At 36.0% G+C, this 15118-nt stretch overlaps 1 protein-coding gene across 1 annotated transcript in view; it reads left to right on the top strand.

Annotated features, from left to right (window-relative positions):
• EYS (eyes shut homolog) overlaps nucleotides 1-15118 on the top strand; it is a 1324234-nt gene that overhangs the window by 1045804 nt on the left and 263312 nt on the right. The window contains 1 exon segment of the mRNA XM_047769134.1: nucleotides 7075-7239. Coding sequence (XP_047625090.1) covers nucleotides 7075-7239 — 165 coding nt within the window.

The following is a 15118-nucleotide window of genomic DNA, read 5'->3' as shown; positions in this document are numbered from 1 at the left end:
ATAATTTAATCCATGACATTTGGGCCATTCAAATCTAAGATAAATTTTTTTGTTGTTAAAATTTTATTTATTTATTTATTTATTTATTTATTTATTGTCTTTTTGCCTTTTCTAGGGCCGCACTCGCGGCGGCATATGGAGGTTCCCAGGCTAGGAGTCGAATCGGAGCTGTAGCCGCCAGCCTACGCCAGAGCCACAGCAACGCGGGATGCCAGCCGCGTCTGCAACCTACACCACAGCTCACGGCAACGCCAGATCGTTAACCCACTGAGCAAGGGCAGGGATCGAACCCTCAACCTCATGGTTCCTAGTCGGATTCGTTAACCACCGCGCCACAACAGGAACTCCTAAAATAAAAATTTTAACTCTAAAATAAGAAACTGTATGATATGGGAAAAATATTTAGGGTAATTTATATGTGCTATGTTACAGTTCTATGCATGATATATGTACAAATAGTGTAGGTAGTATATATATTTATATAAACATAAAAATCTTTAAGTCAGTGACATTGCTCATGTACAGCATTTAACACTATGTCATCAGTCTTAGAACTTAATTTTATAATTTTGGAATAATATAGATGGTCTTAACTTTTGTAACTTTGAATATTATGGGCCAAATATATTTTTTATTGAAGTATAGTTAGTTTATAATGTTGTTAGTTTAATGTGTACAGCAAAACTGATTGTTACATATATATATACACACACACACACACACACGTGCAATATATATTTTATGTATGTGTGTATATATAACTTTTCAGATTCTTTCCATTATAAGTTATTACAAGTTTCTAAATATAGTTCCCTGTACTGTACAGTAGGTCCTTTTTGTTGATCTATACTTTTTTGAGGCTTCTGATTTTTTATTGACGTATAGTCGCTGTATTACATTATATGTTTTGGAAGTCCTAGCCATGGCAATCAGAGAAGAAAAAGAAATAAAAGGGATTCAAACTGGAAAAGAAATAGTAAAACTATCACTGTTTGCAGTTGACATGATACTATACATAGGAAATCCTAAAGACACTACCAGAAAACTGTTAGAGCTCAGTGGCAGAATATGAAACTAATCCAGAGGAATCAATTGCATTCCTGTATACTAACAATGAAAGATTGGAAAGAGAAATTAGGGAGAAACTGCCATTTACCGTTGCATCAAAAATAATAAAATACCTAGAAATAGACCTGTCTAAAAAGACCTGTATTCTGAAAACTGTAAGATTCTGTTTATCTGTCTTTTTTAATGGTTACTCTCCATTTTCAGTTTTTAAGGAAACTCCACACTGTCCTCCATAGTGGTTCCCACCAACCATGTAAGAGAGTTCCTTTTTCTCCATACCCCCTCCAGCATTTGTTATTTGTAGACTTTTTGGTTATAGCCATTCTGACTGGTATCAGGTGATACCTTAAGGTAGTTTTGATTTGCATTTCTCTAATAATCGGTAATATCTAGAGCATCTTCTCATGTGCCTGTTAGCCATCTGTCTGTCTTCTTTGGAGAAATGTGTATTTAGGTCATCTGCCCATTTCGATAGTACTAATTTTTAATGTCTGTTGAGCAAATCAGATATATTTCCATTATAAAGGAGGAGTAGCAAACATGTTTCTTCTAATACCAAGAATTACAATAAAAGTATGTGGATAATTTGTGACTCTTTGCATTTGCAGATTTATTTGTATCTTAGTATGTCACTTTCCGGGGTTAGACCAAGAAGACCTTTATATAAGGTTAAGGGGATTATGACTTATATAGACAAAGAATTCCATTTCTATTCAAAATGAGTAACACTTGTGCTGCTCAGTTGCACTGTGATTAGAGTAAGAATATTAGTCTCTTCTGTGTTTTCTTCATCATAAAACACTCCATGGTACTCTCCTGGATAATATTTCACTGTGTTTTTAAATGACTATAGTTCTGATTCATACTGTAGACATACATTTGATAAAAAAAAATTAAATTCATCCATATTTTTAACATAAGTTGCCTCAAGTTCAGTACTATGATTCCATAACTTCCTTTGACAATTTAGAGATTTATGTGATTTAGGGATTTAAAAGATCTTACTTCTTGGTTAGTTTCCCATGACTCAGACTAATTTCATATTTTATTAACCATATAGAGTTAATATAATTAGTCAGATCAAACTATATGATTTTTTAATACATTTAAACATTACAGATGTCTATGCTGTAATCAGAAGCCACTAATTAACTACCTTATGACATATTTTGTAAGATGTTTAATACATATTTCCATATAAAGACCTTGGGGATTTTTTTCCATTAACAATTGGAAGAAAAATAAATTTGGAATGTATTCAAATAGTGTCGCTGAAGAGGCTTTTGGAAACAGCAGGAAAACACTCCTCCTAACCCCAATTAGTCTTGTTTTCTACACTCAGGGCAGTTCTGTTTTTCAACACATGCACTAAACATCATGATAATGAAAATTAATATGGTTAGAAAGTAATTCAATAGCAAATGTTTATTGTTCATAATTGTTGTTTCTTGTCATAATTTTTGGAAAACCTATCAGCTTTGAAAAAGAGCATATAAGCTGGAAAGAAATCATGTGCACCTAAATTATACAGTAGCTATGTTCCTGCAAAGTAATGTGAAAGTCATTTTTTAGCAAGTTGAATTATATTTTTATTGCTCTTGGTGAGTTCAGTAATTCTCAAAATCAGTAAGCCTGATTATGCATCCAAATAATTTAATTCATATGTGAATCTTTATATAAAGACAATTTCTTGTGGATTTATTAATAATGTGAAAAGCTTACCCACAAGAAAAATGGCAGAATCCCATCTCTATAGGCTTTCCTCTTTCCATTTAAATTATAAGAATGTTTTTCTTTCTTTTTTTCCAAAACTATGACGCATGATCATTTTAGCTATATTTTTATTTGCCTAAGAATATCTTTGCCTAAAATGTACAGAGCTCATCATACCATAGGGGGCTGCAGAGATGAACCAAACACAGATTTTTCCACGGGAGAATGAGCAGTACAGAAGGCAGATGGAGTGGGTTTGGTTAGACCCCTTTCACCAGGTCTTACATCTCACATTAGGCTCAGTGCTCCTTGGTGACAGTAAATGTCAGGGAAAATGGTCAAGGGAACAGCACAGTTATATAGTTCCTGAAGGTTTTTGACCAAAGATCTTAGATAATTACAACTGACTCAAGTTAACATCACAGCAGTGATAGCTGATAGATTCTGTAGAAAGGGTGGCCAGTTAGAAAGGAGCTGTTGGGAGTTCCTGTTATGGTGCAGTGGAAACGAATCTGACTAGTATTCATGAGGATGGAGGTTCGATCCCTGGCGTTGCTCAGTGGGTTCAGGATCAGGCAGTGCCATGAGCTGTGGCGTAGATCTCAGACGTGGCTCAGATCCTTGGTTTCCTGTGGCTGTAGTATAGGCTGGCAGCAGTAGCTCTGATTTGACCCTTAGCCTGGGAACTTCCATACATTGTGGGTGTGGCCCTAAAAAGCAAAAAATTTAAAAAATAAATAAATAAATAAATAAAAGGAGCTCTTGCCAACCATGGAACTGATACAGAATAAGACCTTAAATAAGGGCAGTGGTAGCAGAAGGAAAGTTGCAAAGTTTTATCTAATAAAGAGATGACAGGAAGTAGAAACTAGTTTGAGAAGAGATGGGTAGACAACAATGTTGAGTTTTCTAGCCTGAGAGAGCAAGTGCTAAGAGCAAGAAAACAGAAGAGATTCAGGAAAGATGTAAACTCTGTGCATTATGGTGTGGGCGGTTGAAAGGGCAATCTGGAAAGGATCTGCCAGGCAGGCAGAAAGACAGTCAACATGGAGTAATGTTACAAGAGACAAGGAAGGACAAAACTTTAATAAAAATAAGGATTAAGTATTTCAGAGCTTTCTAGGCAGATGAGTGCTGAGGAAGGATTTGCTAACTGGGCTGAAAAGCCTTTGCCAAAAACAGATCCAGGAAGGTAAAGTTAGGTGAGTTAAACATTATGTGTGGAAGGCCAAGAAGTGATAAAAATATGGCTAATATACATTATTTTTATTGCATTATAGTTGATTTACAATATTTTGTTAGTTTCAGGGATACAGCAAAGTAATTTAGTATTTTTGCAGATTATACTCCATGATTCCTCTGTGCTATATATACCACACCATATATCCTTGTTGCTTATCTATTCTATACATAGTTTTTGGTGTCTGCTAATGGAAATCAGTTTGCTAATGGAAAAATTATTTGTATCTGACTATACAAATGTATGGACATAAACAGAATATTAAAGACAGACTTTCACATTCTAGGATATAAAGTTGTTAACAAAACAATGTACCAGCAAGATTTGACTAGAAATACTCTTGATTTAAAAAGAGGCAACATTTGAAGAACAGAAAGGATTTTAAAGACATGATTTTTTTTTTTTTAAATATTATGGCTGCACCTTCAGCATGTGGAAGTTTCTGGGCTAGGGTTTGAATCGAGCCACAGCTGCAACCCATGCCGGCACTGGTCGGGGGATCAAATTTGCACCTCCACAGAGCCCTAAGCTGTTGCAGTTGGATTCCTAACGCACTGTGCCATGGCAGAAACTCCCTTAAAGACCTGATTTTGAGAGAAATATTTTTGTAGAAAGCTGTCCTGTTGACGTCACTCTCTCCCATCCATCACACTTGATGTGGTTAGGGACGGCCAAAACCCTATTATTTCGAAAGGAACATTATGGACCAACAGAGTCATACATTCATATCTGAGAAGACCAAAGCAGCCTCAGTGTGTGTTTGGAGAGAGAAAGATAAAGAAAAGACCCCCACCATTAACTATAAGGTGGGAAGTGTTTACCATGGACTTGACATGGACCCCTACAAAAGGAGATTTGGCCTAGATTAATTTCATGTTTTGCCCAAGTGATTTTTCTAGTCAAGTGATCAAGACTACCTCCATGTTCCCATAGGCTGGACTGAACTTTAGACAGAATTCTTCCAGACTCTAAGGCTCTGACCTCACTTTTCTTAGAGTATCTACTATTGAAAACTTTCCATTGTAATTCTTTATTTGCACTCTTTGAGATATAAATCTTCTTAAAGCTTCTTGCTAGTTTCACAACCCAGGGATGTCTTTCCCCAGGACCTGGAACCATCTCTCTGAAAGCAGTCATCAAGAAAGTTCATGGCCCTCTCTGGGTAGATAGGAACCTAACTTTACTGGGTACACTGCTCCAAGTTATAAATTTTCTCCTGGGATGAAGATATGAGAAGGCTTGTGTTTTAGGTGGTAGGACCTTTAGTAAACACAGGTAGTCCATGGTTCCCTCCACCTCAGCTCTTAAAAACTCTGCCGCCATTTGTTTCAGAGGAGTTGAGCAAAGGCTGAGTTCTGCCCTTTCTCTCTTCTATTGCAATAGCCTTGAATAAAATCTCCCCATGCTTATTTAATTTTATCCAGGACAATTTTTGCTTGGCCACAGGCAAGTGGTTTTCAGCAGTGAGAATCTGTGTATAAAGTGAAAAATCAGAGCAGGACCAAGTGAGAAGCTAGCTTGAGGGGAAGCGCTAAGAAGAAAGAACAGGAACCAGCTTCCTCCTGCCCCAGAAAAGAGGTAGTGGGTGTCAGTTGCCCTAAAGGACTTGACAGTGGAGGGAAAGATTTAAGTGTTGATAAATTCTTTAAACTAGACATTAGTCTCTGAGTCATTTATAACTTAGAAGGTAGGATGCATAGGAACCACCAAGTTTTCTTCCAGAGGTAGAGAACATTTCCCCCACTTGTGAGAGAGATAAAAAATAAAGTTGCACTTCCAACATCCCATGTGTCACACTTGTTCAAAGTACCAAGTCTGTTTATATACATGATAATAAAATTAAAATTAAAATTTCCAAATTTTAGGTAACTCAAGATTTTATAAGATTAATTTATTTAAAAGATTAATAATTCTAAAAGGATAATTCTAAAATATTATTAATCACTTTACACATTATAGTAATACTACTTATAAAATATCAAAATATTTTTGAAAAGCACTGAATATTAATGAATATTAATAAAACTCCTCTCAGTGACAAATTTCTAATCTTTTTGTGTCACAGATCTTTTTTTAAGATTTTTTTATTGAAGTGTGATTACATCAAATAAAATTCATGGATTTTAAGTGTATAATTTGATGTCCAGCCATCTGTATCACAGAACAGTTTAAGAATCTAATGAAAGCTATTATTTCACATATGCAGGAACACAAATTTTTTCACACAATTTCAGGCTATTTAGTCATGCATCCAAATTTTTTGCTTCAAGTTTTTGTTTTTGTTTTTTTCTGGACAGGTGGTTAATTCTTTGAGACAATGACTTTCCTTTTTTTTTTTTTTTTTTTTTTTTGTCTTTTAGGGCCACACGCACAGCATGTGGAAGTTCCCAGGTTTGGAGTCAAATCTTAGCTACAGCTGCCAACCATAGCCACAGCAACACAGGATCCAAGCAATGTCTGCAACCTACACCACAGCTCTAGGCAATGCTGGATCCTCAACCCACTGAGTGAGGCCAGAGATCAAACCTGAGTTCTCATGAATAAAAGTTGGGTCCGTTACCACTGAGCCACATTGGGAACTCTAAGTCAATTACTTTTCAAGTTGATTATATTTATATATCTGAATTTTTTTTTAATTTTTTTAGGGCCACACCCATGGCATATAGAGGTTCCCAGGCTAGGGGTCTAATTGGAGCTACAACTGCTAGCCTACGCTACAGGCACAGCAATGCCAGATCTGAGCCACATCTGCAACATGCACCTCAGCTCTTGGCAACGCTGGATCCTTAACCTGCTGAGCAAGGCCATAGATCAAACCCCAGTCCTCGTGGATATTAGTCAGGTTCGTTACCACTGAGCCACAATGGGAATTCTGAGACAATGACTTTTCAAGTTGACCATACTTATATATCTAAATTTCTTGAAGTTGGACCAAATCTTTATAAATATCAGTGTTATTGTTTTAGATGAATGATAACTTCTTATCTACTTGATTAGTAATACAATGCTATCAGAATATATTAATATGATGTTGGGTTTTTTTTTTTTTTTAGATGCAGGTTTATTTGTTCCATCTTTCAACGGGAACTCCTATTTAGAACTGCCTTTTTTTACAACCCAGGAGGAGTTGAAATTTTTCCTGGAGAAGGAACATAACAGAATTGTTACCATCTACTTGACTATAAAAACAAACAGTTTGAATGGAACTATTCTCTACAGTGAGTATTGAATATTTGACCTCCTATATGTTGTTTCTTTCCCAAATGTTAAACTACTGATTTAAGGAATATTTAAATATTTTGAGAAAACTTTTCTAGCCTGGTGCATGAACCATTACCAAAAGGAAATCTTGCTTCTTTCTAATTTTTAAAAGTTTCTTTAATTTATGAGTTATTTCATGAAACATGACTTAGAAAAAGGTCCTGAACCAGCAAGGAAGAATATAGCAAGCATATAAATTGGATGACATATTGCTGTAGCAGTGAAACTTAATACCATGAATGTTACAGATAGCATATCTTTATAATATAAATAACTAAACATGAATTGCATTCAATATTTTGTAACTTGGGAAAGGCATTTCAAAGCTGTTATTCACTTGACAATTGGGAAAATTCCTAGCACTACTTAAGCATTATCTTAAAATTAGCTAGACCAGGGTGGCAGGGGGGAGGGAGTAGGATGGACAGGGAGTTGGGGGTTGGTGGATACAAACTGTAACATGTAGAATAGATGGACAATGTGCTCCTACTCTACAGCACAAGGAACTCCTATGATTGGGTCACTTTGCTGTGTACAACAGAAATTGAAGAAACATTGTAAATCAACCATGCTTTAATTAAAAAAAAAAAGACAATAAAATTAGCTGGTTTAAAAAGGAGTTATTAACAGTATTTGTTTAAGGAAATACCTCCACGTGCAGGGTTCTCTACATTACAACCTTTTGCATTTATGAGTGAATACCACTAAAGCATTTTACTTGCAATAATCCAAATGTATCAGTTGTTTTTTCTCTTTTGAAATGAATGCACCATAGTTGTAATAGTTCCTGTATTGGAGATGCAATGTCCTCAGTACTTGGATAGATGATCTACTAAAGGCAACTCATTTCCCAAATCAGTTTCTCCTCTACTTTGAAATAGTTTGCAAAATTGACTCATCATCTCATCATTGTGTACTTTGGAAACAAAATTTCCACCTTTCCATCATTTGAACATGAGTAAAGTGCCTAAAAGAAACATTTTTGGAAAAAATGGGTGTAGTTAAAATTTTTGAAAATTAAACTAAACCTGAGAGTTTGTGTTTTATTTATTTATTTATTTATTTATTTATTATTTATTTATTTATTTATTTAGCTGCACCCATGGCATGAAGAAGTTCCCAAGCCAGGGATCAAATCCACGCCAGATCCTTAACTCCTAGGCCACCAGGGAAGTCCTCTGTTATATTTTAGAAAGAAACTAACTTGTTCAGACCTAGCCCAGAATTATTTGTCTTCCAGGAGCATAAGCACCCATGTGTAAATGATGGCTTTAGGATGTTTGATTTATTTATGTTAAAAAGAGAGAGAGAAGAAAATAATAAAAGAAAAACTTATTTCTATATGAGAAACGTAAGTGGTGGTAAACAACCATGAAATTTGGGGGTAATAGTGCATGGCAGGGGAAACAAAACAAAACAAGCCATTGAACAAAAGACACAAACAGTAATTTAAAGCCACAAAGAAAGCAAAGTGATTTTTTAGTTTTGCAATTTTTTAAGTTATATAGATTTAGAGGGTGTTTCCCTGTGGAAAGTGTTTTTACTAACTAAAAACAGCTTAGTCAAAGAAGAAGCCAGTCTCTGGGAATTCTTCTCCTCTGTCCCCACCCCGCACTGGCCATCTCCGCATCGCCAATCAACTTGCTCATTTTGAAGGCCATGGAAATACATGCCACTCTGGCCACTCTGTCCAGGCTGGTACGCCAAACCAGTAAAGCCCAAGCTGATGTTAGTGACATGTGATTAGTTTTGCCTGTTGTAGCCAATGACCTCCCCCCAAAAGTCCAGAGATTATAAGAAAACAATGCCATCAAAATGATTAACAACCTACTGTTTGTCTACGTAATTGCTGTTGTCACAGCACCAGCTTTGTGGAAGCTGTTTCCTCAAGGGAGTTTCATAGCTTGTGAAGGGAGAAAATATCTTCTGTCTGTAGCACCTTCTTTTTATTCATTTGTAAATGATAATTTAATCCCACACTCCTGGGAAGACCTCAGCAGAATATTTCAGGGAGTTACTGCCTTCATTTCTTTTGGAATTTGTCACTCTCCTAAGACCCTCACAGATGAACATAAAGATTTTTGTGATTCAGTTAAATACACACAACTTAAAAGGTGTTCCTTAACTTGACTTAAGGGATAATTTTCTCTCCTTCGAAATCAGTTTATTAAGGGTAGGAGCAATTAAAAGTTGTGATGAAATGAAAACAGATGTGTCCCTTTAAGTGTAAGAGTTGATTTTTGTCTTTTTAGTGGTGGGGGGAGAGTAGAGGGGTTTGTTTTTTAGTTTTGCCATTTTTCCAATTTCTAAACATCTTAGCAAAAACTGAATTTTATTTCACAATCATTTGTGGCACATTTGTATTTTAGTCATCAAGTATTAAAGGGGAAAGGATAGAGAAATTTCAGGTTGATAAGCTAGTGCTAGCTTTGAATTATATTTCTAGTTCAAAACTATAGATGTAACTTTTCTAAGTTTGCCTCAACAACTAATTGATGTTGAAAAGGAACAAAAGGAAGATGAAACTTGAATACGGGGTTACAGTAAAATTCCTTAGAAAGGATGGTTTTAAAAAGAACCCTCTGTGGGAGAGAGACAGCTCTGAGAACAGCAGTCAAGATGAAAAGAAAGCTTTTTGAATCTGCCACTGAACCAATTCAGAATTCTGGAACCCAGTCAAAGGAGCTACTAACAGGTCACAGGAGAAGGGGTTAGACCACACAAAACTCTTTAGGTGCACTTTCAGGAAATGAGCTCTGTTCAGCGAGCAGCATCAGTCAGGGGATTTGGTCTTGGGATTTATTACTATGCAGGTGAATCCATCCTGTGCTATTACTTTTGAGAAGAAACAAGCAGGCCCTTTGGAAGGATGTGTTCTGAGGATTAGGAGCAGGCATCTGACTGAGTTGTAGGAGGCAAATTACATGAGCAGCTCCAATGGAAGAACAGGATTCAGAAGTAATCTGTACTACTTAGTGTTTATATTTAAAAGAGTAAAAGATTGGTCATAGGGATGTATTCGAGGTAGGAACTGATAGAACTGGGAAGATTATTGGGGGCCCCCCTTTTTGTGCATTTAGGATGAGCTGAAAGAAGAGATTTCTGATGTTGCTGAAGAAAACAAATTAAATCTAAAGAATCATAACACCTGTTTTTATAAAATGACTCCCAGCAGAACACACAGTTATCTTCATTCATTATCTTTTACACCAAAGCCAATGAAGTCCCATAGTATTTCCTAAAAGCATCTTTTCTTGGAGTTCCCACTGTGGAGCAGTGGGTTAAGAATGCGGCTGCAGGAGTTCCCATCGTGGCTCAGTGGAAACGAATCCAACTAGGAACCATGGGGTTGCGGGTTTGATCCCTGGCCTTGTTCAGTGGGTTAAGGATCCGGCATTGATGAGCTGTGGTGTAGGTCACAGATGTGGCTCAGATCCTAAGTTACTGTGGCTGTGGCGTGGGCCAGCAGCTGCAGCTCCAATTAGACCCCTAGCCTGGGAACCTCCATATGCCATGGGTGTGGCACTAGAAAAGACAAAAAAAAAAAAAGAAGAAGAATGCAGCTGCAGCAGCTCAGGTCACTGCAGAGACTTGGGTTCCATCTGTGGCCAGACACTGTGGGTTGAAGGATCCAGCGTTGCTGCAGCTGTGGTATAAGTTGCAGCTGTATCTTGGATTCAGTCCCTGGCCCGGGAACTTCCGTATGTCATGGGTGTGGCCATTGAAAAGAGAAAGAAAAAAAACAAAACAAAACAGCATCTTTTCTTGTAGGAAATGCTCAGTATTTTAAATCAATTTTACAATGCGTACCATAAAATTCTTTGAGTATCTTTGGTCTTCCTTACCAGCTCCCAATGAAGCCTGCTCTAGAAAGAGATGGCAGAGAGTGGGATTTAAAGCAGGAGTGGAGGAATTTGTGCACTGTCATTCATAAGGTACATAGAGATTGCTTTCTAGTGTATCATCTTTTTGTGACAGCAAGGTCAAATTCAACAGACTTTAACTGAGTGTTGTAGAGGGCACTACATTCTGCTAGACACTGAGGGGGTACGAAGATGAATAAGAGGTGGTCTCTGTCCTGCTTCTCACCATCCAGTAGAGAGATGCTGTGTCCCTAACTCCATGAGAAAGCTGACCATGACAGTTTTCTAGCAGGAGCATCCACTAAGGACTGGGACTGAGTGCTGCTCCATCACAGCATTAATCTGTGCTTATACCTCTTCTCTGACTGGGGAACATCTCATCATTTGGAGTTGGGTTTTATATCTATCTTTTCCACTGCCTCGTTACTTCACCCAGGGCCTTGAACAGAGTCAGCCCTTGATTAGGAAAGCTCTTAAAGTTCTGTTTGTCAGTTACTCAACTTTGATGGTCATAATGCAAAATTAGTGGTTTTTTAAAACTTGATGTTAGGAAATTATTCTGCTGAACATTGTTATACTTTCTTCCATCACATTTTAAGGGATTAGTCGAAAATGTAGCTTGAATAGAACATAACTTTTTCCTGGGTCTGCTTAAACAATCAAGAGCAGAACAGGGGTTGGCAAATTTTTCCATAAGGACCAGAGAATAATTTTTTTTTGCAAACCAGAAAGTGTCTGTCACAACTGCTCAACTCTGCCAGTGTAGCATGAAAGCAGTCATGAAAAAATAAATAAATGAATGTGGCCATGTTCCAGAAACCCTTGACTTGCAAAACCAGACAAAAGCAGAATTCAGTCCCTGGGCCATAGTAGGCTGACCCTTGACCTAGAATGATGTGATTCATTAAACTTCTCTTGAAATAGATCAGTTGTGTTAAGAAAAAGTAGATTCTATGTGGTACACATATACAATGAATCTTACTTGGCTGTAAAAAAAGGAATGAAATAATGCCATTTGTAGCAACATAAGTGGACCTAAATATTAACATACGAAGTGAAGTTAGGCAATGAAAGACAGTCATCATATGATATCATTTATATGTGGAATCTGAAAAAAGGATACAAATGAACTCATTTGCAAAGTAGAAAGAGACTCACAGGGCAAACCCTCAAAAAACAATCCTTATCACATGCCACCAAGGTGGCACCACGAAGAAAGAGGTCAACAGCTGCTGCCGCAGGCAGTCCAAGTATCAGGAGGTAACCAGAGTAGACTTGAGCCCAACTCGATTGTGAGCTGACTGTATAGTGTAGTGTCAATCAATTAACCTTTCTGTATTTCTGCCCGACTACAAAAAATGCAGATGTCACTTTTGCTATGAAATTCACGTTTGAAAATATGTGTATAAAAGTGTTTTAAAAAATACAAAGTACCATACAAATATGTATGATGTTATTTCTTTTACAGGAGATGATAGAAATCCATGTCACATTAGGGAAATTTCCAAATTGGGCTGTCTATGCACCTGATTTTATAAACATATTATCTGTATTCATCACTATCAATTCTATAAGGAATGATGTTGCATTTTATTTTAATTCAAAATGATGATGAATCTCTTCTGATTGTTTATTTATACATAATCTCAAATCAAACTGTCATTCATGTTTGAGAGCATTCATAAGAATAGTTCAAATAGAGAAAAAAAACCCATTCTTAATGGAAATAGCATACCATATAACTATATAAACCATAAATACTCCATCTTCAGTATTTCAAAGAAGAGATGAAGTATTAATGCTTAGAAAATTTCAGATCTATAACCCAATGCAATACACAAGCAAACCAAAATTTTTTTCATTGAATGGGGTATTATTCTTCCTCTCTGAGTTATTTCACTACTTCCTTTCTTATGAGACTAATATATGTATGTATAATATATGCTACACTATATATAATTAAATATGTACTACATATACTATACATATATAAATTTTAGACTCAAAATTAGGATTATCTCTCTAAAATCCTCTGATATCCTAAAACTGATGTCCACTGTTTTACAAGTAATAATTATTGTTCATTGTTCTAAATAGCATTTTTATAAGTAATCTTAAATCAGATGTGTAATCAGTGATTTCATTAGGATCAATAAAATTTGAGAATTATAGATTTTAGGCAGTTTCCAAATATTTTCTGGATAAATATCCAGAAAAACTCAAGATATTACTACACAGCCCCAAAGCATAAGGAATTCTTTCAAAAAAGAATAGGTTAACATTTCTGTGCTAATCATCAAACATCTTTTTAGTAAAATAGCGGAATGACTTTTCTTCAATGGCTTAATAATGAGCTTTTCTAGAGCTTTCAAGACCTGTTCAAAAGTAGCATGAATTGGAATAAAATGGGGAAAGAGGTAATGGGGAGATTTATATTTGCTTAATGTCTATTGGCTCAATGAGAAAAGTTGAACTAAATGTGGCATACAGATTACTCAACCCATAATATTTAATATAAAAATATATCTAAGTGTAGTCATTACTTAAAATTTTCATTAGTAGTCTATTTGAAAGGATTTTTTATTTTCTTTTCTCATTTACTAATTGCCACTAATTTCTCAATTCTGATAATCAAATAATTTTATAATCATGTTTGAAACTATAATGTCTGTAGTACTGTATATGAAACCCAAAGAATTTCTTTGAGTGCATATTCATGGCTCTTCTCTAATTACAGAATCTAGGTTTTGTGATATAAAGTTAATAATTCAAAAGCGGAAAAGGCAATCAATGTATTGACTATATAAATAGAATATATGTGTTACATGATTCAGTATCATGTAATGTACCCACAGGCCTTCCATTTCCATACCTACCATGACATGTTATCAGCAAAACATTTTAAATTCCTTTTTGTTTATTTATAGAATAAAGCAGCATGGTGAATCAAAACCTATTACCATATAGCAGACTATATGAAGAACTAAGTTTAATTGTTTATTTTTATTTTCACTCCCATTATCTTTATTAAAGCAGCCTTATCATACCCTGTAATACCGGGCAGCTGTGGTTCATAATGGATGTTGGTACACTTAGATAAGACTGTTCATCAACTGGCATTGATTTTAGTGACTGAGTGTCCCTTAAAAATAACTCATGCTTGTATGGACCACATACATCTTGTTCAATGTGTATAATCTTTAAAATTCAGTTTTTGAAGCTTTGAAAAACAATCTTTGTACATATGGCACAACGGCTTGACCTAAATGTTCAGCTCTGTTCTATTTTGCCCTGTATGTCATATTTCTAAGTCTTAGCTCAAAAATACAAGTCTGATATGGTAGCATAAAGCAATTTATAAAAATATTAAGCAATAGAAAGTTCTGAGTTAAAATAGTGGGCTGGAGCAGGGTGACAGACTGTCCCATGGTCCATAACAAAACAACTACCCCCACCTTCTCCCAAAAGGATGAGTGTGGAGAAAAGAACAACCTTAGGTCATTTTATGACACAAGCTTAAGTGTACCTGGGGCGAGAAAACACAAGGTGCTAGTACTGATGCAGGAACCTCAGACACCTAAGATAAAAGTTGCATTCCTTATGCTTCTTTTAGAAATGCTAGTTTAAAACTGAATAGCTTCCTTGTGCTTCCACTCCCCACCCCCCACCCGGCTTAACTGCACCTTAAACAAAATCGCCCTTGAGTTACCTATTAGGCACCCTGAGCACAACTGCATGTGGCTCAAGATTATAAGCACATGATTTTTTTAGGGACTTTTCTAGATTGCCCTAATCTCTGCTCGGTATGCCTTTTTCCACAAGTATATTTATTTTAGGAAAAATCTAGATACAATAACCCAGAAGACCACCAGGATCATTCTGAGATCTCATGACACCAACTTCAATGACTAAAGATTCCCCCAAAGAAAGAAGGATGCATATTTGCTCTCAACCTTGATTCTTATTGTTTCTC

The sequence above is a fragment of the Phacochoerus africanus genome, chromosome 2, assembly GCF_016906955.1.
Source record: "Phacochoerus africanus isolate WHEZ1 chromosome 2, ROS_Pafr_v1, whole genome shotgun sequence".
In the NCBI taxonomy this organism is placed as follows: domain Eukaryota; kingdom Metazoa; phylum Chordata; class Mammalia; order Artiodactyla; family Suidae; genus Phacochoerus; species Phacochoerus africanus.
Note: the sequence above shows the minus strand (reverse complement) of the source record. Positions and strands in the feature narration are given on the sequence as shown.